Here is a 25,520-nt window from a genome sequence, read left to right on the forward strand (position 1 = left end):
CTTCTACCACTGACAAAAATTAACTCAAATGATCAAAGACCTAAATGTAAAAGTTAAACTATAAAATATCTAGAAAAATACAAGAGAAAGAAAGGTTCATGACACTGAATCTGGCAATGATTTCTTGGATATGACACCAAAAGTGGAGGCAATAATGAAAAAAAAATAGGTTAAGTTAGACTCCATGCAAATGAAATGCTTGTATGCAAAGGACACTATCAACAGAATGAAAAGGCTACCCATGGAATGGGAGAATATATTTGCAAATCATGTATCTGAAAAAGGGTTATTATCAAGGACATATAAAGAACTCCTACAACTCAACAACAAAAAACTCAATTTAAAAATGGGCAAAGGACATGAATATACACTTCTCCAAATAAGGTAGACAAATGGACAATAAGCACATGAAAAGATGCTCAACATCATAAATAATTAGAGAAAAACAAATCAAAACCACAATGAGATACAACTTCATATCCATTAGGATGGATACTATTAAAGAAACAGGACATTAGCATTGGCAGAGGCTGGGCGTGGTGGCTGAGGCTTGTAATGCCAGTACTTTGGGAGGCCAAGGCAGGCGGACCACCTGAGGTCAGGAGTTTGAGACCAGTCTGGCCAACATGGTGAAACTGCGTCTCTACTAAAACTACAAAAAAACTCAGCCAGGAGTGGTGGTGCACGCCTGTAGTCTCAGCTAATTGGGAAGCTGAGGCAGGAGAATCGCTTGAACCCAGGGGAGTTTGCAGTGAGCCAAGATCACATCACTGCACTCCGGCCTCGGCAACAGAGACTCTGTCTCAAAAAAAAAAAAAAAGTATTGGCAAGAATGTGGAAAAACCAGGACCCTCATGAGTTGCTGGAGGGAATGTAAAATCGTACAGTCACTGTAGGAAACCATACAGTGGTTCCTCAAAAAGTTAAACACTGAATTACCATATGATCCAGCAATCCCACTACTGGCTATGCACTGAAAAAAAAATAGAAGCAGGGGCCGGGCGTGGTGGCTCACGCCTGTAATCCTAGCACTTTGGGAGGCCGAGGCGGGTGGATCATGAGGTCAGGAGATCGAGACCATCTTGGCTAACACGGTGAAACCCCGTTTCTACTAAAAGTACAAAAAATGAGCCAGGCGTGGTGGCGGGCGCCTGTAGTCCCAGCTACTCGGGAGGCTGAGGCAGGAGAATGGCCTGAACCCGGGAGGCAGAGCTTGCAGTGAGCCGAGATTGCGCCACTGTACTCCAGCCTGGGCTACAGAGCAAGACTCCATCTCAAAAAAAAAAAAAAAAAAAAAAAAAAAAAAAATAGAAGCAGGGACTCAAATATTTGTGTTTTTTGGTTGTTTTTCTTGTTTTTTTGAGATGGAGTTTCGCTCTGTTGCCCAGGGTAGAGTGCAGTGGCTCCATCTCTGCTCACTGTAGCATCAGCCTCCTGAGTTCAAGCAATTCTCCTGCCTCAGCCTCCCTAGTAGCTGGGAATACAGGTGTGCGCTACCACAACCAGCTAATTTTTGTATTTTTAGTAGAGATGAGGTTTCACCATGTTGGCCAGGCTGGTCTCAAACTCCTGACCTCAGGTGATCTGCCCACCTCGGCCTCCCAAAGTGCTGAAATTACAAGCGTGAGCCACCACACCCGGCTGGGACTCATTTGTACATTCATGTTCACAGCAACATTATTCACAATAGCCAAAAGATGGAAGCAGCCCAAGTGAGTGGATCAACAAAATGTGGTACATAGAGACTTGATATAATAAATATATTTGGTCTTTCTCCGCAGACTAAAACCTTAATAGGAGTGTCGTTATTCAGAGGAGCCCCTTTGGATCACACCTAAATTTATGCTAATGAGGCTTTCCGTGAGACCTCTAGTTATGGGGCTGGTCACCAGAAAGACCAGATGATTAGAAGACTGGAATGTTCAGCCCTACCCACAAGCTCCTGAAAGGCAAGAGGAGGGGAGACTTCGGAGATTAAGCTCTACGAAGATACTGGAACAAGATTTGATCAGCTTCAGGTAACACACACGGAAGCTGGAAGGAAGGAGTGTTCAGAGAACACATGAAAGCCCCACGTACCCCTGCTCCGCCACCTTCCTTGTTCCACACGTCTCTTCCATCTGGCTGTTCCTGAGTAGTATCCTTCAAAATGACCTAGTTAACCTAAGTAAAATGCTTTCCCGGGTTCTGTCAGGCATTCTAGCAAATTATAATACTTAAGGAGAGAGTCGTGAGAATCCTCAGTGTATAGATGGTACAGGTGGCAACGTGGGACTTGCTTGCGACTGGCATCTGAAGTGAGAACAGTCTTGTGGGACCGAGCACTTTAACTTGGGGGATCTGACACAAACTCCAAGTAGATAGAGTCAGAATTAAACTGAATTTTAACAGTAGTTGGTATCAGCAGAGAACTAGAGAGTTGCTTAGTGTGGTAAAAACCCACATATTTGGTGTCAGAAGTGTATGAAAAAGTTTTGAAGGCTGATGGTGGTGATGATTGCAAAACAACGTGAATATACTTAATGCCACAGAATCGAACACATAAAAATGGTAAATCTGGGCTGGACGTGGTGGTTCACACCTGCAGTCCCAGTACTTTGGGAGGCTGAGGTGGGCAGATCACCTGAAGTCAGGAGTTCAAGACCAGCCCGGCCAACATGGTGAAACCCCGTCTCTACAAAAAATACAAAAAGTAGCCAGGCGTGGTGGCATGCACCTGTAATCCCAGCTACTTGGGAGGCTGAGGCAGGGGAATTGCTTGAACCTGGGAGGTAGAGGTTGCAGTGAGCTGAGATTATGCCACTACACTCCAGCCTAGGCAATAGAGTGGGACTCTTTTTCCAAAAAAAAAAAAAAAAAAAAAAGTAAATTTGTACGTTATGCATATCTTTACCACAATTTAAAAAATATCTAGAGCAAGCATGGCTGGGCGCAGTGGCTCACGCTTATAATCAAACTTTGAGAGGCCAAGGTGGGAGGATAGCTTGAGGCCAGAAGTTCAAGGTTACAGTGAGTTATAAGCAAATCACCGCATGCCAGCTTGCACAAGAGCAAAACCCTGTATCTAAAAATTAAATAAACAATTGTTAATGTGTTTAAAAGTCACCACCACCTTTTTAAAAAAGAAAGTAAACTGGTAGGCCAGGCGTGGTGGCTCACGCCTGTAATCCCAGCACATTGGGAGGCCGAAGCAGGCAGATCACAAGGTCAAATCGAGACCATTCTGGCCAACGTGGTGAAACCCCGTCTCTACTAAAAAATACAAAAATCAGCTGGGCATGGTGGCACGCACCTGTAGTCCCAGCTACTCGGGAGGCTGAGGCAGGAGAATCGCTTGAACCTGGGAGGCGGACGTTGCAGTGAGCTGAGATTGTGCCACTGCACTCCAGCCTGGTGACAGAGCAAGACTCCGTCTCAAAAAAAAAAAAAAAAAAAAAGAAAGTAAAAACTCTGGTAAAGGTGGGAAGGCCACATCCACTATAACCACCACCTAATGACCAAGAAGCAGGGCTGCACTCCAAAGGCCAGTGTGAAAACCACAAAAGGGGTAGAAAGTGACTAAAAAAAAAACACTCAGGGCACAGTGCCTACAGTAGCTAAAATGCATAGGGTTAGATTATTTTAAAACCAAATCACACTCATCTACAGAATCATAAACTACAACTTATAACAACAAAATACCTTTGCTTCCTCTACCATTTTCTTCTCTTCATCCACTTCCTCAGTTTTTGCTGAATCTTCACTTTGGAGTTTTCTTCTCTTTTGCTTGGGAGCCATGAAGCCTTGGAGAAATTTCTTTATGACACTGGCCTGAAGGGCAATCACACACTCACCAAAATCCTTCAATTTCTCTAATGAAATGACCTATAGGAAAGGATTTTAAAACCGGACTGAGAGAAGGCCAAGAGGAAGATGAAAGGAATCCAACCTCAAATTCAAATAAATCTAGACTCAAATGCCACATAATATTCATTTAACAAAATCGAGAGCCACATACCATTAATTTAACTGTGCTCCTCAGTTCACTGCACGGCATTTAAAAGTACTTGACTGGCCGGGCGCGGTGGCTCACGCCTGTAATTCCAGCATTTTGGGGGGCCAAGGCGGGCGGATCACCTGAGGTCAGGAGTTCAAGACCACTTTGGCCAACATGGCAAAACCCCATCTCTACTAAAAATACAAAAATTAGCCAGGCGTGGTGGCATGTGCCTGTAATCCCAGCTACTCGAGAAGCAGGAGAATCACTTGAACCCGGGAGGAGGAGGTTGCAGTGAGCCAAGATCGTGCTACTGTACTCCAGTCTGGGTGACACAGCGAGACTCCGTCTCAGAAAAAAAAAAAAAGTACTTGACTACTTTCCTTTTCCCAGCTAAGGGATCCACTAAATGGTAGAAGCTCCCCCACATAAAGGAGTTACATAGTTGATTCATTCAATAATGACTGAGTGCCTACTATGTGTAAAATACAATTTTAAGGCAAAGACACACTAAGAAAGTAAAATAAAAATTTATTGACTTTCCATCTTAATGTTTTTTTTTTTAATTTTTTTCTTATTTGTAACTTGCTTCCGGCATGTAACTAACTATATGTAAGGTAGTATGTTTTACAAACTTGATCTCCTTTTTTTTAATTTTTAAAGAGACAGGTCTCACTGGGTCACCCAGGCAGAAGTGCAGCAATCACAACTCACTGCAGCCTTGAACTCCTGGGCTCAAGTGATCCTCCTGCCTCAGCCTCACCATTAGCTGGGACCACAGGTACATGGCATCACGCCTGGCTAATTTTTTAAATTCTTTTTAGAGACAGGGTCTCACTATGTTGCGCAGGCTGGTCTCAAACTCCTGGCCTGAAGCGATCCTCCTGCTTCATTGATCTCTTTTTAAGCTTCACATCTACCTGATAGATGAGGAAACAGAAGTTAAATCACTTCATCAAAATCATGCACCCAACCAGGTATGGTGGCACATGCCTGTAAGTCCCAGCTACTTGGGAGACTGAGGCAGAAGGAGTTTTGAGGCTGTCAGCTATGATCTGTGAATAGCCACTGCACTTCAGACTGGGCAATATAACAAAACCTATCTCTTTTTTTTTTTTTTTTGGTTTTTGTTGTTGTTGTGGTTGTTTTTTGAGATGGAGTTTTGCTCTTGTCACTCAGGCTGGAATGCAATAGCGCGATCTCGGCTCACTGCAACCTCCGCCTCCCGGGTTTAAGCAATTCTTCTGCCTCAGCCTCCCGAGTAGCTGGGATTACAGGCATGTGCCACCATACCCAGCTAATTTTTGTATTTTTAGTAGAGACGGGGTTTCTCTATGCTGGTCAGACTGGTCTCGAACTCTCGACCTCAAGTGATCTGCCCACCTTGGCCTCCTAAAGTGCTGGGATTACAGGCGTAAGCCACCGCGCCCGCATGAACAAGACCTATCTCTTAAAAGATCAGTTAATTTAAAAATAAAAAGAAATAAAAAAGTCCTTAAACACTATCTTGTCAATCACACAAGACATGCCAATTAGAAGATAACATTTTAACAGTCACAAAGAAAACAAAGAAAAATGACAACCTAATGTCAGCAAGATATAGGCCTGAATTTGGCACATAAGTAGGCAATTAATGCACATGTGCTACACAAAAAAGTAAACGTGTAACATCTGAAACCTACAAGATCCTTTGGGTTCAATAATTCTTTTTAAAAAACTCATTAAGAACCATAAGGATGTTTAAATCCTTTTCCCCAGGAAATGTACCAAGAATTCATCACAAGATTAATTAAAAAGAAAAAATGTGCATATGTAAGATACACATATTATGTGCTTATTCTAATAGCAAAGAAAAACAAGCTAAAATAGTTTATAGTACTTATAAATTAGGAAAAATGGCATGGGGGAATGCAAATGAAACTGTTCATAAAAATCACAAAACTATAAGAGCACATATGTTGGCTGGGTGAGGTGGCTCACACCTATAATCCTAACACTTTGAGAGGCTGAGGTAGGAGGATCTCATGAAGCCAGGAGTTTGAGATCAGCCAGGGCAACATAGTGAGATTTTGTCTCTACAACATTTTCCATGTGTTTGTGTGTGAAACAGGGTCTTGCTTGCTATGTTGCCCAGGCTGGTCTCGAACTGCTGGGCTCAAGCAATCCTCCTGCCTTGGCCTCCCAAAGTGCTGGCATTATAGGCATAAGCCAACATGCCCCATCTCTACAAAAAAATTCTAAAAATCAGCCAGGCATGGTTGCTTGTACCTGTAGTCCCAGCTACTTGGAAACCTGAGATGGGAGAATCACTTAAGCCCAGGAATTTGAGGCTGCAGTGAGCAATGACTGTGCCACTATACTTCAGCCTGGCTAACAGAGGGAAAAAAAGACAAAATGTCATAGTGCATGAGGAATTTGAAAAGACCCACAAATATTAATATGTCTAGAATTACGTGGATTTATTGATTTAAAATCAGTAAAAAACAGTTTACAATGGTAATTGATGGATACTATTCACCAATCTTTGATACCTAAACCTACCTGTTACGGGGTATGGGATCTTTTGAAAAGTTTCACCTATACCACTTAAGGGCCCCTCTGAGCAATAAAGGACAGGACTGTAATGACAGCCCACTGGACAGCATGAGTGATGCCCAACATAAATAGAAATCTGAGCTGACTGAGTGTGAAGAATGGGCAAGTGCAGGATACACAAGCATGTTTCACACCTGAAAGCACAGGCATCGCAAGGGAAAGATGTTAAATGATGCTATACGACTGGAGCCTCTACAACCAGTTTTCATTCACCTTAGTAGCGAAGCTCTTTTCATGCCAAGGTTGTAAGCCAATTATTAGGTTTTTCTGGATAGCGGCAAAAGGTAACAAGGAAAAAATGCATGTACATAAGGTATTTTTGGTTCCATACATGTCTTCCAAGACAAATCCAAACATCTGATTTCCAGGAGGGTCATGTTGGGAAGTCAAGAACAGCATCAGGGAACAATTTCAGATTGAGTTTCCATGAGTAATCTAAGGGGGATTTTTTTATATTCTTACCCGGGCTTCAAATTCTGATGTTTCTTCCACATATCCAAGTCCTCCTTTTTGTAACCTTGTGGCAACTTCAATGAGATCACTACGAAGGAAGTTTAAAAGCTCCTGGTTGCCATCACAGGATTTTAGACCCAAATTTGGCTTCCGTGCTAGATGAATAGAGTGAATAATGTCCTGGTACCTAGAAGATTTGGGACAAGAGAGAATGGGGAAAGAAACAAATTTTTGAAGATGTTCTTTAAATTTCAATTACTTAACATGTTTTATTTCTAGAAAACTTACTTAGATCTCTTTCACCTCTCCCTGCTGTTTTTTCTTTTTTTTTTTTCCCCCTGAGACAGGGTCTTGCTCTGTCACACAGGCTGGAGTGCAAAGGTGCCATCACAGCTCACTGCACCTTCAAACTTCTGGACTCATGCAATCCTGCAACCTGAGCCTACAGCTGGGACTACAGGAATGCCCCTCCACACCTGGCTAAATTTTTAATTTTTTGTAGGGATGAGGTCTTGTTATGTTGTCCAGGCTGGTCTCAAACTTCTGATTTCAATTCAAGCGATCCTCTCCCCTAGGCCTCCCAAATTGCTCGGATTACAGGTGTGCACCACCACACCCAGCCACTTCTAAGCTTTTAGTGGAAGGATTCAATCTTCATATTTAGTGAACAAAACAAGTCCTTTCAATTCAACACACATAGCTATCAAATGTTCTGCCCAAAGAGAAGGAACATCATAGAACTATATTTCTTTGTGGCTCTGTCGCCCAGACTGGAGTGCAGTGGTGCGATCTTAGCTCACTGCAACCTCCACCTCCCGGGTTCAAGCAATTCCCCTGCCTCAGCCTCCCTAGTAGCTGGGACTACAGGCACCCACCACCATGCCCGGCTAATTTTTGTATTTTTAGTAGAGACAGGGTTTTGCCATGTTGGCCAGGCTGGTCTCGAACTCCTGACCTTGTGATCCGCCTGTCTCTGCCTCCCAAAGTGCTGGGATTACAGGCTGAGCCATTGTGGCCGGCTCTCCTTTGTCTTTCTTAATTTGCCTAGACACATCTGTATTCAGACAACACAATTCTGAATACAATTTTACTTAATTTACACATTAAGCAGTGGGCTAACATCAATATAATGTACCTATTGTCCTTCGCAAAAGTCTGGCAACGGTGTAGAGTATGTACTGAATCATATTTTCCTTCTCTCTTCCATCAAACCTAAATTCAACCATGAAATTGAGCACAGAGTCAGAAGTGAGAGGTGGCATTAAGCCAAAATCTTGTCCTGGCTTTGATAGAAATAATGTCTACAACAAATATGGCAGTCGCAAATTTAGATGGAGTTGATGCCACTTTGCAGACAGAACAGGGTTTTTTGATTCTTTTTAATTCATATGACATGAAATTCACCAACTTGAAGCATGTACTTCAGTTTTTTGTTGTAGAACCACACGTGTAATTCCAAAACATTTTCATCACCCCAAGCAGGAATCTCTTACCTGTTAGCAATCATCACTCCTATTCTCCCCTTCCCCTATCCTCTGGCAACCACTAATCTACTTTCTGTTTGAAATAGATTTGCCTATTCTAGATGTTTCATTTGAATGCAATCATACATCACATGGCCTTTGATGTCTGACTTCTTTTGCTTAGCAGGTTTTCTAGGTTCATCCATGTTGTAGCACAGCACAGTACTTCATTTCTTTTTGTGGCTAAATAATATTCCATTATTTGAATACACTAAATTTTGGGGGTTTTTTAATTTTGTATGAGACAGCGTCTCGCTCTGTCACCCAGGCCAGGCCAGAGTGCAGGGGCATGATCTTGGCTCAATGCAACCTCCGCCTTTTGGGCTCAAGTGATCAACTCAGCTCAGCCTCCCAAGTAGCTAAGACTACCTACATACACAAACCACCACACCCAAGATAATTTTTGTTTTTTTTTTGTAGAAACGGAGTTTCCCTATGTTGCCAAGGCTGGTCTCAAAACTCCTGGATGCAAGACACTGGCCTGCCTTTACCTCTCAAAGTGCTGGTATTACAGGTGTGAGCCATCGCACAAGGCCTGGATATATACTAACTTTTATTTATCCATTCCATCAGTTGATAGTCATTGCCGTTGTTTCCACCTTTTGGCTCTTCTGAATATTGGTAGAACACTTCTGTACACTCACCCATCTGGGCCTGCATCTGCAAAGCTGTCTAACAACCATGAGGCTCACAGCTTGGTGCTGGCACCTGTTCTTTAATGCATAATAATCCTGCTACTCTATATATAGATGGCCAAAGGTATATTTTTCCAATAAGCATAATGTGCCAAGAAAATACCAGGCAATATGAACACAAAACGGTTACACATTTACAATATTTTACTTTAATAACTTAAATGGATAAGAAAAAAATACCCAGGCCGGGTGTGGTGGCTCACGCTTGTAATCCCAGCACTCTGGGAGGCCGAGGCGGGTGGATCACGAGGTGAGGAGATCAAGACCATGGTGAAACACCGTCTCTACTAAAAATACGAAAAATTAGCCGGGCGTGATGGCGGGTGCCTGTAGTCCCAGCTACTCGGAGAGGCTGAGGCAGGAAAATGGCGTGAACCCAGGAGGCGGAGCTTGCAGTGAGCCGAGATTGCGCCACTGCACTCCAGCCTGGAGGACAGAGCGAGACTCCGTCTCAAAAAAAAAAAAAAAAGAAAAAAAACCCTCAGATATTTATATCCAATGCTAAAGAGAAATAAGATGTGAGGAAGTAAGATGAAAACCTCTTACCTCTTCTCTAGTCTCTCTTTAAGTTGACTTTCTCTTATTCCCTGAGGGTGAAGACAGTTTAGCAACTCATCCAGCTCCTTTTGACTATCACATAAAAACCTGTAGGGGCAAAACAGACCTGATAACTCTGAAAAAAAAAAAAAAAAAAAATTCAAAATCAAACACTAAGCAAGGGATCTAGAGTTGGTGGTGGGACTTGGGAGAACAGAATTCCAAATGTGTTCACAGTCTACTATCTAGAAGTAGAATAAGTAATTTACTATTTTCATGATGCCTAATGTTAATTCTGTACTAGGACACTGGAGCCAATATGGTTCCTATTAAAATATTATATGAAATTTTATAAAGTTAATTGGCATACTTGTCCCTTTCCCTCCAGAGAGTAAACCTATACCCGAAATTCAAAAATGAAAGGTCACAGGTGATCACAGTTAAAGCCGTAGAATGGATCCTCTAAAACCTATGCTAATGCAAGAAGTTTTGATATCCAAAATATCAGTCACACAAAGTATCCTGAGCAAATAATTATTAACTCACTGGCATCACTATACTAAATACTTTCTTCCTTAACAATTAAAAGGAAAAAGAAAGAGCACCCAGATGAATGCTCACATTACCATAGGTTCTGTCCTTGTTTGGGTGTGGTTGTCTCTACAGCAACTTCTGTTGCTGGTCCATGTTGTGTGTTCATGCTTGCATTTTTACCTAAGTTTGCTTTCTTACCTAAGAAAAATTGAGACATTAGGTTGACTTTAGTAAATACCCAATTGCTAGTTTCAAATCTAAGCAGTAAATACCCAATTGCTAGTTTCAAATCTAAGCAGTAAATACCCAATTGCTAGTTTCAAATCTAAGCAGTACGCAGTGCTAAACTCAACAATTTGTAACAACAGATGCTTCCTAGAAATATATCAAATATATTTTCATGTATAAAAGATGCTAATTTCTCTTAAATATCTTAAACACAGCATGTTATCTCAGATATTTGCTCTCTGAAGTGGAATCGTTGCACAGTTCCAAAGTTTAGGAGTACTGCAATTTAGAATGAAGAATGACTAAATATCTTTATATCAAAGCAAAATAAAGAATTTACTCCTTTTACATGATGTTAAAGAGCAAAGGCATCTGTAGTGAAGCAGAGGTAATGAGAATACATAAATACTAAAGACTTATCCTTGGAGGCTTCAAGTGTCAAATAATACAACTAACTTTTTTTGTAAATCAGTTCCTATATACTGGTATGTGACTTTAACATAGATATATCTTGAGCCAATTTATCAAAGCCTATCTTAGATCATCACAATATTTGGTTTTTGTTTTGTTTTGTTTTTTGAGATAGAGTCTTGCTCCGTCACCCAGGCTGGAGTGCAGTGGTACAATCTCGGCTCACTGAAACCTCTGCCTCCCGGGTTCAAGCGATTCTCCCTGCCTCAGACTCCCGAGTGGCTGGGATTATAGGCACACACCACCACACCTGGCTAATTTTTGTATTTTTAGTAGAGATGGGAGTTTCACCATGTTGGCCAGGCTGGTCTCCAACTCCTGACCTCAGGTGATCTGCCTGCCTTGGCCTCCCGAGTGCTGGGATTACAGGTGTGAGCTACCATGCCTGGCCAGTCATCACAATATTTGAAGCCTTACCTCATACTATGATTGTTTCTCTTCTCTTTCCCATTCTCCCCGCTTTAACCTGAAACATCTCTGCAATACTAACACATAACCTTGTTTAGTCTTTTCAGTTGGGTAATTTATTTATTTTTTTAAATTTTTTGAGACAGAATGTTGCTCTGTCACCCAGGCTGCAGTGCAGTGGCGCAATCTTGGCTCACTGCAACCCCTGCCTCCTGGGCTTAAACAATTCTCTTGCCTCAGCCTGCCAAGTAGCTGGGATTACAGGTGCCCGCCACCACACCCGGCTAATTTTTGTATTTTTTGTAGAGACGGGGTTTCGCCATGTTGGTCAGGCTGGTCTTCAACTCTTGAGCTCAAGTGATCCGCCTGCCTCAGCCTCCCAAAGCGCTGGGATTACAGGCATGAGCCACTGCATCCAGCCTCCGTTGGGTAATTTTAAATAAAAACTGCCATTCTAGAACTGGAAAACACGAAACAACATCCACCAGGATGCTCTAGAAGTGAAGGGTCTGGGTCCCCAATCTTGTCTCGGGGACACATTATAAAGTAACACTTCTTCATCCCACTGGAATCTCTTCCAAATCTAAACATCCAGGCTCCACAGTTACTGCTCTCAAACCTAACTGCCCTCACCTGAGTATTTATGAAGTCTAACAAAACTAGATTCTTCTACAAAGTGACATAATCCATGCTCAATATAATTCAACATGCAAACACCTTAAATCTGAAGTTTTATTTGAAGGAATGTTTATTTTTGTAAATCAGTATTATTCTTATTTAACAATTTTGTGAGTTTCAAGCTTGAATTAGGAATTTCTCTACAATGAAGAATTACTTTTTAAAAAATAAAGATTTATCGAAGAAGCACAATAATCTAGTACTCAGGAAGCAACTTCTTTTTTTTTCTTTATCTCCGACATGACACCAACACATAAGCAATTTTCATTAGGTTACAGACAGCAGAGCTGAAAGAAGCTTACGGATCATTTAACCTAGTGGTTCTCAACAGGGAGCACTGCTGCCTGCCACAGGTATCTGGCAGGATCTAGAGACATACTTGGTTTTCACTGCTACCACCTAGTGGGTAGAGGGAAGCTCCTGAATAACCTACAATGCACAGGACAGCTCCCAGTACAAATCATGGTGGGAGAAAAAAAAAAAAGATTCATCTAGCCCAAAATGTCAGTAACAATGAGGTTGAGAAAACCTGACCTAAACTAAGCATCTTATTTTTTTAATTAAAATTTGTTTCTTTCTTGAAATATACTCAATACATAAACTTTAAGAAAGAACATGGATACATATTCAGAAAACTATTCAGTGTGTATTTCTTTTACAAACTGAACACATATACCCAGCACCCAGATCAAGAGAAAAAATATTACCAGTGTCCCTACATGATCCCTTCTCAGTCACTCATTTTTCGTTAGGTATTTGCCATGTTTCTCCTCACAAGAATTTTAAGAACCTTATCTGTCTTGTTTGCTGCTATATCCCTAGCATATGACAAACTGCTTCACAAATAGAGATTCAGCATAAACACTGAATAAATTAATTTTAAAAGTAGAAGAAGAGGTTCAGGTGCGGTGGCTCACGCTTGTAATCCCCAGCACTTTGGGAGGCCGAGGTGGGCAGATCACCTGAGGTCAGGAGTTTGAGATCAGCTTGGCCAACATGGTGAAACCCCGTCCCTACTAAAAATACAAAAATTAGCCAGATGTGGTGGCACACACCTGTAGTCCCAGCTACTCGGGAGACTGAGGTTGGAGAATTGTTTGAACCCAGGAGGCGGAGGTTGCAGTGAGCCGAGATCATGCCATTGCTCTCCAGCCTGGGCAACAAGAGTGAAACTCCGTCTCAAAAAAAAAAAAAGGAGAAGAAGAGGACATGTAACACGGCCCTTAGCAGCCCCCATACCTCAATTTCAGCCCTTGAGGCACCTACAAAGGCTTCCAAGGGACAAAGTTTGAAAACTGCTCCTATAAAATCTAATACCCAAATATCCTAATATTCAAGCTCTTCATCTTCTCACACTATGCTTAGAACAAAGGTGGTAATCAAACGTGGCTTTCTCTCCTTCTTTCTACACATTTCACATCTACCTACTTCACTCAAATAGATCTAAGACCACAATAAAGAAATTCTGCAAATGGAAAACGTGACAGAGGAAAAGCAGTCCTTAATGTTGAGCCTACTTGAGCAGGGTGAAATAACTCTTAGATATACAGATATACTCACTGCGGGGACAGTAATCCTCATCACCAGAGACTGTGTGGTCTTTGCAGTGATGGTTGAATCGGTAGTCAATGCTGTCGTGTACCCAGCCTTTTTCAATGAATAACCCTGGAACTTCATCTGAGAAGAGCCAGTATCTACAAATCACAACCAGTATTAATAAGACAATGAATAGATCAGGATTGCAGGATGATTTTACTGCTGGAGAAGATAGTACAGAGTATCACTGAGCATTCAAAACCACAGTTTACAGAATTCTTCCTCTTCAGAACTCTAGACAGATAAAAACTGCAAGGTAAATCAAAGTATATGAGAAATGTTGAAACTGGAGACTAGTTTAATGTCTGTAATTTTTATAATTTCTTTCTTTTTTTAATTGAAATGGGGTCTCGCTATGTTGGCCGGGCTGGTCTTGAACTCCTGGCCTCAAGCAATCCTCTCGACTCAGCCTCCCAAAGTGTTAGGATTACAGGTGTGAACCACCACGTCCAGCCCTAATTTGTGTAACTACTAATATTTCTCCTTTAGGTTTCACAAAATGTATACATTTAAAACCTATTGCCACTTTTAAATACTTGTATTTGGATTACATTTCACCTATCACCATCATGTAAGCTTCCTACTTGTGGTATCTTCAAGGGCAGGAATATGTCTTACTTAACTTTGCAACTCTAGCATTTGGCAGTTAATATTCAATAATCATCAACAATTCTGTTTCCAAACAGAATTGGAAAATTCAAGAGAGAAGCTTGTCTATTCTTGTACTTTAGAAAATTTTCCTAATAGCAATGTAAACAGTCCTAAAGAAAACAAAAATTTGGTTTAGGAACTGACCTATTATGGTTTCGATCTGTGCCAATAGGAGTCCTGCGCATGACTAGTTTGGCCTTGGCAATCCCTTCCTGGAAAGCTTTCTCAGCAGCTGCTTTGTGCTTCCGTATTCGTTCTTCTTCAGCTTGGCGTTCCAGTTTCACTGTTAAAAATAAAAAGACTCAAATCAGGTTTTTTCCTAGTAAATCCCACTCTTACAAATTAAATAAAATATAGAGTAAAAAGTGACTAGTGTACAGTAGTTGTTTATCAAATCTTAGTTTGCTTTCTGTAATTCTAATCTGTTAAAAGAAATGACATGTAAGGCAGCAACATCTAGTCCTCTTACATTCCTTGAATTTTTGGTGACATCTCATCCCTCAACTCAATGCAAAATCTTTTATCTCCAAAATACCACTCCTTTTTGTTTCTGTTTTGAGGCGGAGTCTTGCTCTGTCACCCAGGCTGGAGTGCAGTGGCGCGATCTCGACTCACTGCAACGTCTGCCTCCCGGGCTCAAGCAATTCTCCTGCCTCAGCCTCCCGTGTAGCTGGACTACAGGCACACACCACTGTGTCCAGCTAATTTTTGCATTTTTAGTAGAGACGGGGTTTCCCCATGTTGTCCAGGCTGGTCTCGAACTCCTGACCTCAACTGATCCACCCGTCTCGGCCCCTCAAAGTGCTGGGATTATAGGCGTGAGCCACCACACTCGGCCAAAATACCACTTCTTAATATATTTTAAACAATCCTGAAGAAACAGTTAACAGTCCATAAATAGGACTAACTGAAACATCTTCTGACAGGTGCACCCTCAAAAAGATCACAAAAAATAAAACTAGTAAAATAACTATTTCAAAATAAAACATATTTCAGTCCTGAGGAATCTGACAGTAATTTGGCTTAATAGCCCTGATGACAAGAAAAAAAAACTGAAAAACAACAGCAGGGGAGCACTTGTGGATAGTAATTATTTCACATTGAACACCTATTTTTCTAATTATTCAGCAAGTTACTGTTAATGATAAAAATTTTATTTCTGATCATTCATTAATTAGGTTTATTCAGTTAGAAATTTCCCTAAACAACAAAAGCAGCCTGCTAATTTTGTTAAGTTTTTCCATAATTGTCACAAACCTTGACACCATAGGGTACAGAGCAATGCTATTTACAATGTCACAATTTTTAAAAATTGTTTATTTTTTTTTTTAGAGATAGGGTCTTACTACGTTTGCCCAAGCTGGTCTCAAACTTCTGGGCTCAAGCGATCTCCTGCCTCGGCCTCTCAAAGTGCTGGGATTAGAGGTGTGAGCCACTGCACTCAGCCCCAATAATTTTTAACCCTGATTGTCCATTGACAATAACATCTACAATAAGATGTGAATGTGGAAAATGCATCTGTCTAAAGATGTTACTTTAAAAACTTAAGATAAATTCCATTTATTTAAAACATGGAATTTGTTACCTTTGATAAAGTTTTCTAGCCCAAATGAAACTGTATATTTGTAACAATGGTTATAGTAGAAAATAGTACAAAGGTAAATGATTAAAAAAAAAAAAAAAAAAAAGCGAGAGAGAGTGTTGGCCCAATTACTATCAAGGAAAAGTTCAGTCTCCCAAGACTACAAACAAACATAAGCCAACTTAGGACAAGTCACCAAAGGAAGACCAAATTCTGTCTCAGAGGTTACCACACTGAACTAGTTATCCAAAGACCTGAACTCTAATCCAAATACTGATCTTGGTAAAACACTAATATTCTGTCCCTTGTTTCCATACAAATAACAGAATATCATCTTTTCCTTTCTCTTAAATATAAAACACAGTGGAGCAGTCCAAAAATGGAAGAAGAAATCATTACGTTTCAGATAAAATAGAGGTGAAGGTTTTAACCTACATTCTGCTTCATCTGGAATACAGTTATACTTTTTTTTTTCTTTTTTTTGAGACGGAGTTTCTCTCGTGTTGTCTAGGCTGGAGTGCAATGGTATGATCTCGCCTCACCGCAACCTCCGCCTCCCGGGTTCAAGTGATTCTCCTGCCTCAGTCTACCGAGTAGCTGGGATTACAGGCATGTGTCACCACGCCCGGCTAATTTTGTATTTTTAGTAGAGACAAGGTTTCTTCATGTTGGTCAGGCTGGTCTTGAACTCCCAACCTCAGGTGATCCGCCCACCTCGGCCTCCCCAAGTGCTGGGATTACAGGCGTGAGCCACTGCGCCCGACTGCAGTTACACTTTCTTGATAGGTATTGTTTTATTTTGTTTTGTTTTGTTTTGAGACAGAGTCTCGCCCTGTCACCCAGCCTGGAGTGCAGCGGCACCATCTCGGCTCACTGCAACCTCTGCCTCCCAGGTTCAAGCGATTCTCCTGCCTCAGCCTCCCAAGTAGCTGGGATTACAGGTGTGTGCCACCACGGCCAGCTAATTTATTTATTTATTTATTTATTTATTTAGGGATGGCATCTCGCTCTCTCGCTCTGCCATCAGGCTGGAGTACAGTGGTGTGATCTCGGCTCTCTGCAACCTCCAACTCCCTGGTTCAAGCGATTATCCTGCCTCAGCTTCCCGAGTAGCTGGAATTACAGGCACCACCACACCCAGCTGATCTTTTTTTTTTTTTTTTTAAAGACAGTCTCGCTCTGTCCCCTAGGCTGGAGTACGGTGGCCGATCTTGGCTCACTGCAACCTCGGACTCCCTGGTTCAAGCTATTCTCCTGCCTCAGCATCCTGAGTAGCTGGGATTACAGGCATGCACCACCACGCCAGGCTAAATTTGTATTTTTAGTAGAGACAGGGTTTCACCATGTTGGCCAGAATGGTCTTGATCTCCTGACCTCATGATCGGCCTGCCTCAGCCTCCCAAAGTGTAGGATTACAGGCTGTGAGCCACCGAGCCTGGCCTCTTCATAGGTCTTTAAAATGGTAAATACAATGGCCAGGGGAGGTGGCTCATGCCTTTAATCCCAGCAATTTGGCCAGTTGAGGCAGGCAGTTCACTTGAGGTCAGAGTTTTGAGACTAGCCTAACCAACATGGTGAATCTCCATCTCTACTAAAAATACAAAAATTAGCTGGGTGTGGTAGCAGATGCCTTGTTATCCCAGCTACTCAGGTGGCAGAGGCACGAGAATAGCTTGAACCTGGGAGGTGGAGGTTGCAGTGAGCCAAGATCGCACCATTGCACTCCAGCCTGGGTGACAGAGCGACTCTCTGTATCCAAAAAAATAAATAAAATGCAAAGTACACATTACATATGTATACTCAGGCACAGTATGCATATCTATGTAAAAATATTTCGATGGCCTTAAGTAGTATAAACTAAAATTTGTTTTAAAAGGAATATACATTTTCTAATGAAAGAACTATTCAAACCGGGGTTTGGTGGCTCAGGCCTGTAATCCCAGCAGTTTAGGAGGCTGAAGCAGGAAGATCACTTGAGTTTTGGGGTTCAATACCGGCGTCCACAAATAATAAAAAGATTAGCCAGGCGTGGTGACACATGCCTGTAGTCCCAGCTGCTCGGGAGGCTGAAGAGGGAGGATCACTTGAGCCCAAGAGCTCAAGGCTGCAGTGAGCTGAAATCACACTGCTGCACTCCAGCCTGGGTGAAGAATGAGACCTTGTCTCAAAATAAAATAAAAAAGAAAATGTTGAAAAAGAACAAGCTGGAAGATCAACACTTCCCTATTCCGAAACTTACTACAAAGCAAAGTTATCAAGACAGTGTGGCTTTTACATAAAGACAGACATACAGATCAGTGAAATAGAATTCAGAGTCCAGAAATAAGCCAATGTATCCTAGAGTCATATGATTTTTGACAAGCGTGTCAGAGCCATTCAATGGGGAAAGGTTTGTCATTTCAAAAAACAGTACTAGGACAACTGGAGAGACACATGCAAAAAAAATAAAGCTGGACTTTTACCTTACACTATAAAAATTAGCTGAAAATAAAAGACCTAAATTTCAGAGGTAAAACTATTAAGACATTTGGAAGAAAACAGGAGTAAATCTTCATGACCCTGGATTTGGCAAAAGATCCTTAAATCTAACACCAAATCTATGAGTAACAAAAGAATAAATAGATAAAATGAACCTCATCAAATTTAAAAAACTTTTGTGCTTCAAATGATACTACTAAGAAAGTGAAAGGACAGGCCAGATGCAGTGGCTCACAGCTGTAATCCCAGCACTTTGGGAGGCCAAGGCAGGTGGATCACCTGAGGTCAGGAGTTCGAGACTTTGCCTGGTCAACGTGGTAAAACCCCATCTCTACTAAAAACAGAAAATTAGCCAGGCGTGGTGGCGCACGCCCGTAATCCCAGCTACTCGGGAGGCTGAGGCAAGAGGATCACTTGAACCCAGGAGGCAGAGGTTTCAGGGAGCTGAGATCACGTCACTGGACTCCAGCCTGGGCACAAAAAAGAGCGAAACTCCGTCTCCCAAAAAAAAAAGTGAAAGGACAACACACAAATAGATGAAAATATTTGTAGACCAGGTATCAGACAGAGAATTGTATCTAGAATATATAAAGAACTCTTACAACTCAATAATAAACAAATAACTCAATTTAATAATGGACAAATGATCTGAATTAATACTTCTCCAAAGATACACAGGTAGCCAGGAGACACATGAAAAGATGGTTCAGCATCATTAGCCATCAAAGAAATGCAAATCAAAACCACAATGAGATACCATTTCACACCCACTAGGATGACTATCATCAAAAAGTCAGAAAATAACAAGTATTGATGAGGAAGGAGAAAAGTCGGAACCTTTAATTCACTGCTGGTGAGCATGTAAAATTGTGCAGCCACTGTGGAAAACAGTCTGGCAGTTTCTCAGATGGTTAAACATAACCATATGACCCAACAATCTCATTCCGAGGTATTTACTCTAAAGAAATGAAAGTATATGACTACTCAAAAACTCATACACAAATGTTTATGGCAGCATTATTCATAATAGGCAAAAGATGAAAACAATCTAAATGTTTAACAAGTGATGAATGAGAAACAAAACGTGGTATATCTAAACAATGGAATATTATCCAGCCATAAAAGGGAATGAAGTACTAACACATGCTACAACATGGATAAACCTGGAGAACATGCTAAGTGAAAAAAGCCAGCCATAAAAAGGCTACATATGATTACATTTACATGAAATATCCAGAATAGGTAAATCCATAGATGCAGAGAACAGATTGGTGGTTGCTGGGGGATGGGGACAAGGGATAAGAGTGAGTGACTTTTGGGTTTTCTTTTAAAAATGTTTTGGGGCCAGGCACGGTGGCTGGCCTGGCACAGTGGCTCACGCCTGTAATCCTAGCACTTTGGGAGACTGAGGCGGGTGGATCAGGAGTTCGAAACTAGCCTGGCCAACATGGTGAAACCCCATCTCTACAAAAACACAAAAATTGGCCGGGCATGATGGTGCATGCCTGTAATCCCAGCTACTCGGGAGGCTGAGGCAGGAGAATCGCTTGAACCCAGAAGGCGGAGGTTGCAGTGAGCCAAGATCAAACCATTGCACTTTAGCCTGGGCGACAGAGTGAGACTCCATCTCAAAAAAAAAAAAAAAAAAAGTTTTACAACTAAATAGAGGTGGTCTATTTTGTGACTGGCTTCTTTCACTTAGCATAATGTTTTCAAGATTCATTCATGTTGTAGCATGTAAAACATTATGCTAAGTGAAAGTCACAATAGACTATCTCTCTATTATACAATTCCATTTAGAGAAAATGTCTAGAATAGCAAATCTATAGAGACAAAGTAGACTAGTGGTTGCTCAGGGCTGGGGAGGATGGGCGAATGGGGTAATGACAGTTCATGGGTAGAAGGTTTCTTTCTGAGATGATAAAAATGTTACAAAATTGACTGTGGCAATGGTTGTACATTATCTGTGAATCTACTGAAAACACTAAATTATACATAATAAGTGAACTAATTATAGTGTATGTCGATTATTTCTTAATAAAGCTGCTTTTTAAAAGTTCAGATGTGATGGTGCCATCAAAGCCCAAAATTTTTAAGTTCTTAAATCTTAAAGGACAGACTACTGAGTTGGTGACTGTGCTAGGGGCTTCAAATATCTTGTCAATCAATTTTATAACAATCTTATCAAGCATATGAGGAAAGTGAGGCACAGATAAGTAACCTGCCCAAAGGAACACTGTACAGCTAAGTCAGAGCTAGAACCTGAACCCAGGTCAGTCAACTCCCAAGTCCTATGTTGTTTCCACTATGTCTATTTGTAGATTTGGTCCTTTACTGAACCCAGAAAAGATGCCAATATCACATTAATTTATTAACTAATCAGAATGCCAGGCTGAACACTCCAGCTAAAATACGAAATTATCAACAGAACTAATAAAAAATAAAATACATACCAATAGGTGCTGGGTTATTACATACAGAAATAAGTAAACAGAGACCCTACCATTACCTCAGTAATTTCCTTTCTTTTACTATCTTCTACAGAGCTTCCCCTTTTCTCTCAGCATGAAATTTTACCTTTCATTTCTCTTTCCTGGATTTCCCGTTCCTTCTTAGCTTGAATGGCAAGCAACCTTCTGCTCTTCACAGCACTAATCATGTCTTCAGCTTCTGTATCTACTTGGGGCTCAAACTTCACAATTTCTTTTTTCCTATCAGTTTTGCCTAACCCATTCTCAACTTTTCCATTTTCTTTATTTTTGGCTTCCATTTCTTTCCGTTTCTGTTTCTCTGCTCTCTTCTTATCATTTTCTTCCTTCAACACAGCAAGCCGCTCCTTCCACAACTCTGCAGACATCTGCTGCCTGGTCTCCATGTGGTCTTGCACTGAGTATGTCATGAGGATCCGGTGGCACAGTGCTGCCAAGATCTGTAGCTTCTCCTCTGACGTCAGCTCAAAAAATTCAGAGGTCTCCAGCTTTTCTAGGAACTCATCTTGTACCTCATTATCCTCAAATGCAGCTGAATCTTTATTGTCATCTGTGTCTGAGCCCTCGCTTTCCTCCTGAACATCAGATCTACGCAAGCAGAGCCGCACCAGCTCTGAAACAGAATGCAGAGTCAAGGGGATTTCCGACAGCTTCATTCCCAATTCACCATAGTCTTCTGCTATCTCATCTTGTAGGAGGGTCTGTAAGAGGATGACCAACACCCTATTAAGGTATAAAAAGCCACCCTTATCTGCACTCAAGGCTTCCATAAGGGACACAGCAGTAATAGGATACTGAGCATCTGGTAAAAGTAGCCCAGAATAACAGCTCAAGAATTCCACCACCATGGCCACATCCCCAAAGAGCGTGTTGGGCAGCCCTTCAGGGGTATCCACCAATCTGAATGCTGGAAGGTTTCTGCCAGTTAATTCTTGGTCCTCATACCGCTTCTGTTTTTCTAATCTCTCAAGCATTTCTTTCTCTCTTCGTTCTTTGGCTTTTTCCTTCAACTTCTTTTTCAGCTCCTCCCGTTTCTTTTTCAAATATTCTTTCCGTTGCTCTTCAGACATAGAAGCCCACCTCTTTTTGTGCTCTAGAAGTTCATAGCGTTTTTGAACAAGACTTCGCAATTCTTCTGGGAGACGAGCTCTATCTTCACTAGAGAGAAGACGAGCTGTTTTGGAGATAACACAGGACAGGGCACTCCTCTTGTCCTCCCTGTCTTTGTTTTCTTTGTAGTATGCAATGAGGTGTAGGGCTGCAGGAGGCAGATGTTTATGAGGTTTACTAGCGGTCCTAGGTGTACCCCCAGAATTCCGTGGGGCTCGTGTCATCTTCTGCGTGCCTTTGGCCATATCCAACAAAGTCATCTGCTTCATTTTGGTTTTGGGAGTCTTCAGTCCTTTTTTGGGAGATTTGGAATTCCCTGTGGATTTCTGTCCATTCAAGATGCCTTTGCTTCTGCCCTTTGCCTTCAAAGGCTTGTCACTGTGCTTCCCTGGTTTCTTGGCAGGTGGGCCTTTTTTAGGAATGTGAAAGTTAGTGTGCAGCTTATTGGGCGACATCATCTTCATCATTTCTTCTAGATGTTCTTCAGGAGATTTGGAATTCTTTGAGTTCTTCACTTTGAGTGGCGAGCCACTCAATGACTTCTTCAAGTGTACATGACACCATAACTTAGGATTTAGTTGTGAACTAAGAGAAGAGTTGTCTGTCTTGGATTTCTTTGAGGGCTTCCTGTCTGGAGATCCAGTATTCTTCCTCTTAGTAGAAGGGTTGAGAGTCATATACTAGAATTTAAGAATAGGAGCAAAATTAATTTTAAAATCTAAAACTAACTTAAGCAACATTTAAGCATCTTAAAGGCCCTCTTCCCCAGCTATTCAGGTAAAGCTACATATTCATATCTCTTCATAGATACTTTGTCCCTGAAAAAACAAAGACATGAATGTTAGCTAATGTTTTTCTCATGTCAACACAAAATTCCCTTGACATCCAGACTTAATACTAGACATTTTTGCTATGTAACTAGTTCTCTGTTTATGTATATTAATGATTCTTAAATATTTAAACAAAATCTGTGAACCCCTCCACCAGAAATAGTAGACAAAAACTATGCATACAATTTCAGAGAATCCATCTATGGACCCCAGATTAAGGATATCTGATCTACAAAATGGCAATATCTGAAATGTTTAAAAAGCACTGTTCTTGAAACGAGACTGAATTTTCATCCTTTCACTGTTGGTTCCTATTCAGGGCATTTTATGCTTTTAAGTAGAAATGATACTGTTTAAAGTACTTTTGTCTTAACTCTGAGGTACATTTTCTTACAGAAGAAATCAGTGAGTTTAAGAACAATATGAACACTGCTCATAGATAAAGACACCTCCTGACCTGGGCCTCAAACTCCCCTTTGTCCTCACCCAACACTTTTAAGAACTCATTCTGGCCGGGCGCAGTGGCTCACGCACGTAATCCCAGAACTTTGGGAGGCCGAGGCAGGCGGATCACTTGAGGTCAGGAGTTGGAGACCAGCCTGGCCAACATGGTAAAACCCTGTCTCTACAAAAAATGCAAAAATCAGCCAGGCGTGGTGGCACATGCCTGTCACCCCAGCTACTCAGGAGGCTGAGGCTTGAGATCGCTTGAACCTGGGAGGAGGAGGTTGCAGTGAGCCAAGATCACACCACTGCACTCCAGCCTGGAGGAGAGAGCAAGACCCCCATCTCCAAAAAAAAAAAAAGAGAACTCATTCCCACAACTAATTTCACACCATTCTCTCTTTGAACATACCCTCTTACCTTCCAAATCCACTCCCTCCAGTCCCACAACTCTACAATCGTTCAATCTCACCAGAACCTTAAATCCATCAATTTTATTACATTTTCACCACCCTAACCCCCATGTCTTATTTACCCAGATTAAATTTTAGTCAATCATGATAACTGATCTCACATAAACCTATAGTTCCCTTGTCTCTCTTATTCTATTATATCTACTTGGAAAAACCATAACCCTGATTAACTCACTCTATTTACTCCTGCCCTGCATATATTCAGCTGAAACACAGCTAAAATAAAAGATACAATAAAAGTGAACAGTCTCAGCCGGGTGCAGAGGCTCACACCTGCAATCCCAGCACTTTGGGAGGCCAAGGCGGGCTGATCACGAGGTCAGGAGATGGAGACCATCCTGGCTAACACGGTGAAACCCAGTCTCTACTAAAAATACAAAAAAATTAGCCAGGCGTGGTGGCGGGTGCCTGTAGTCTGAGCTACTTGGGAGACTGAGGCGTGAACCCGGAAGACGGAGCTTGCAGTGAGCAGAGATCACCCCACTGCACTCCAGCTTGGGTGACAGAGCAAGACTCTGTCTCAAAAAAAAAAAAGGCGAGTGGTCTCACTTTAAATTCATTGCCAGGCACCTCAAACGGGTCCTCCACATCACCTAGCAAACACAGTGCGTTCCTTTAGTCCACTCATGTTCCCACTCTCCTGATACCCATCTCGTCTCCTCATACCTCCCATACCTCATTTCCATCATATACAATCAGTTAACACGTAACAGTCCAGTCCATTTGTCATGATACCACTGCTTCTTTTTTAAATGTGTATTGAAAAAAAGAAAAACCAAACTCTATGAGTGGAATGCTTTAAAAAAGATAATTACAAAGAAAAATGCCTGGTAGCTAAAATGCAAACTAATTGAAATAACCAAGTCAAGTAATCCAAAATACAGCCCATTTCAGAAGAAAACTGTTGCTTTATGTGATTAGGGAAAAGACTAGATAAACTCTAGAATACTTGATTTTTATTACCAAAATCAGCTAAGTACATCAATGGCACTCACAGATATGAACATCCAGTTTTTCAACAGAAGGGACTAACCAGAAAAGAGCAACATGTAAAGAAGTCTAAAGACAAGTAGGTTAGGCTAGTTTGAGATGAGACTACAGGCAAGAAAACAGCTAAGGATTACTGAATAACGAATTATGAGCCCCTTAAAAAAGAGTACAGGGAGATGGCTAAGGTGAGATAAATCCCAGGGATCACACAGTAAAACACCTATGCTCTTGTTAGGAGAAAAGCAAATAGGTTTAGTAAAATTAAATAAGCTGTACTATAAAGCCATTTAAATGTTTTTTTTATTTTTTATTTTTAAGACGGAGTCCCGCTCTGTCTCCGTCTGGAGTGCAGTAGCGCAATCTTGGCTCACTGCAACCTCCACCTCCAAGGCTCAAGCGACTCTCCTGCCTCAGCCTCCCAAGTAGCTGGGATTATAGGTGTGCGCCACCATACCTGGCTAACTTTTGTATTTTTAGTAGAGACCGGGTTTCACCATGTTGGCCAGCCTGGTCTCAAACTCCTGACCTCAGGTGATCCGCCCACCTCCACCTCCCAAAGTGCTGGGATTACAGGCATGAGCCACCCAGCCAGGCCCCAATTAAGATTTAAACATTAGGGGCTGGGCGTTGTGGTTCACGCCTGTAATCCCAGCACTCTGGGAGGCCGAGGCGGGCGAATCATGAGGTCAGGAGATTGAGACCACGGTGAAACCCCATCTCTACTAAAAATACAAAAAAATTTAGCCGGGCGCCGTGGCGGGCGCCTGTAGTCCCAGCTA

The 25,520-nt window shown here is 41.6% G+C and overlaps 1 protein-coding gene across 2 annotated transcripts in view; it reads right to left on the reverse strand.

Moving 5' to 3' along the window:
• Positions 1-25,520, reverse strand: part of BAZ1B (bromodomain adjacent to zinc finger domain 1B) — an 83,529-nt gene that overhangs the window by 15,767 nt on the left and 42,242 nt on the right. For both annotated transcript variants that reach the window (XM_003276597.4, XM_030796298.1), the window contains exons 7-13: positions 20,983-22,684; positions 14,490-14,628; positions 13,659-13,792; positions 10,406-10,511; positions 9,789-9,887; positions 7,034-7,211; positions 3,682-3,864 (exon numbers count right to left, since the gene is read on the reverse strand). In XM_003276597.4, the coding sequence (XP_003276645.1) occupies positions 3,682-3,864; positions 7,034-7,211; positions 9,789-9,887; positions 10,406-10,511; positions 13,659-13,792; positions 14,490-14,628; positions 20,983-22,684 (2,541 nt within the window). The remainder of the gene's footprint in view (positions 1-3,681; positions 3,865-7,033; positions 7,212-9,788; positions 9,888-10,405; positions 10,512-13,658; positions 13,793-14,489; positions 14,629-20,982; positions 22,685-25,520) is intronic.

Source organism: Nomascus leucogenys, chromosome 17, assembly GCF_006542625.1.
Source record: "Nomascus leucogenys isolate Asia chromosome 17, Asia_NLE_v1, whole genome shotgun sequence".
NCBI lineage: Eukaryota > Metazoa > Chordata > Mammalia > Primates > Hylobatidae > Nomascus > Nomascus leucogenys.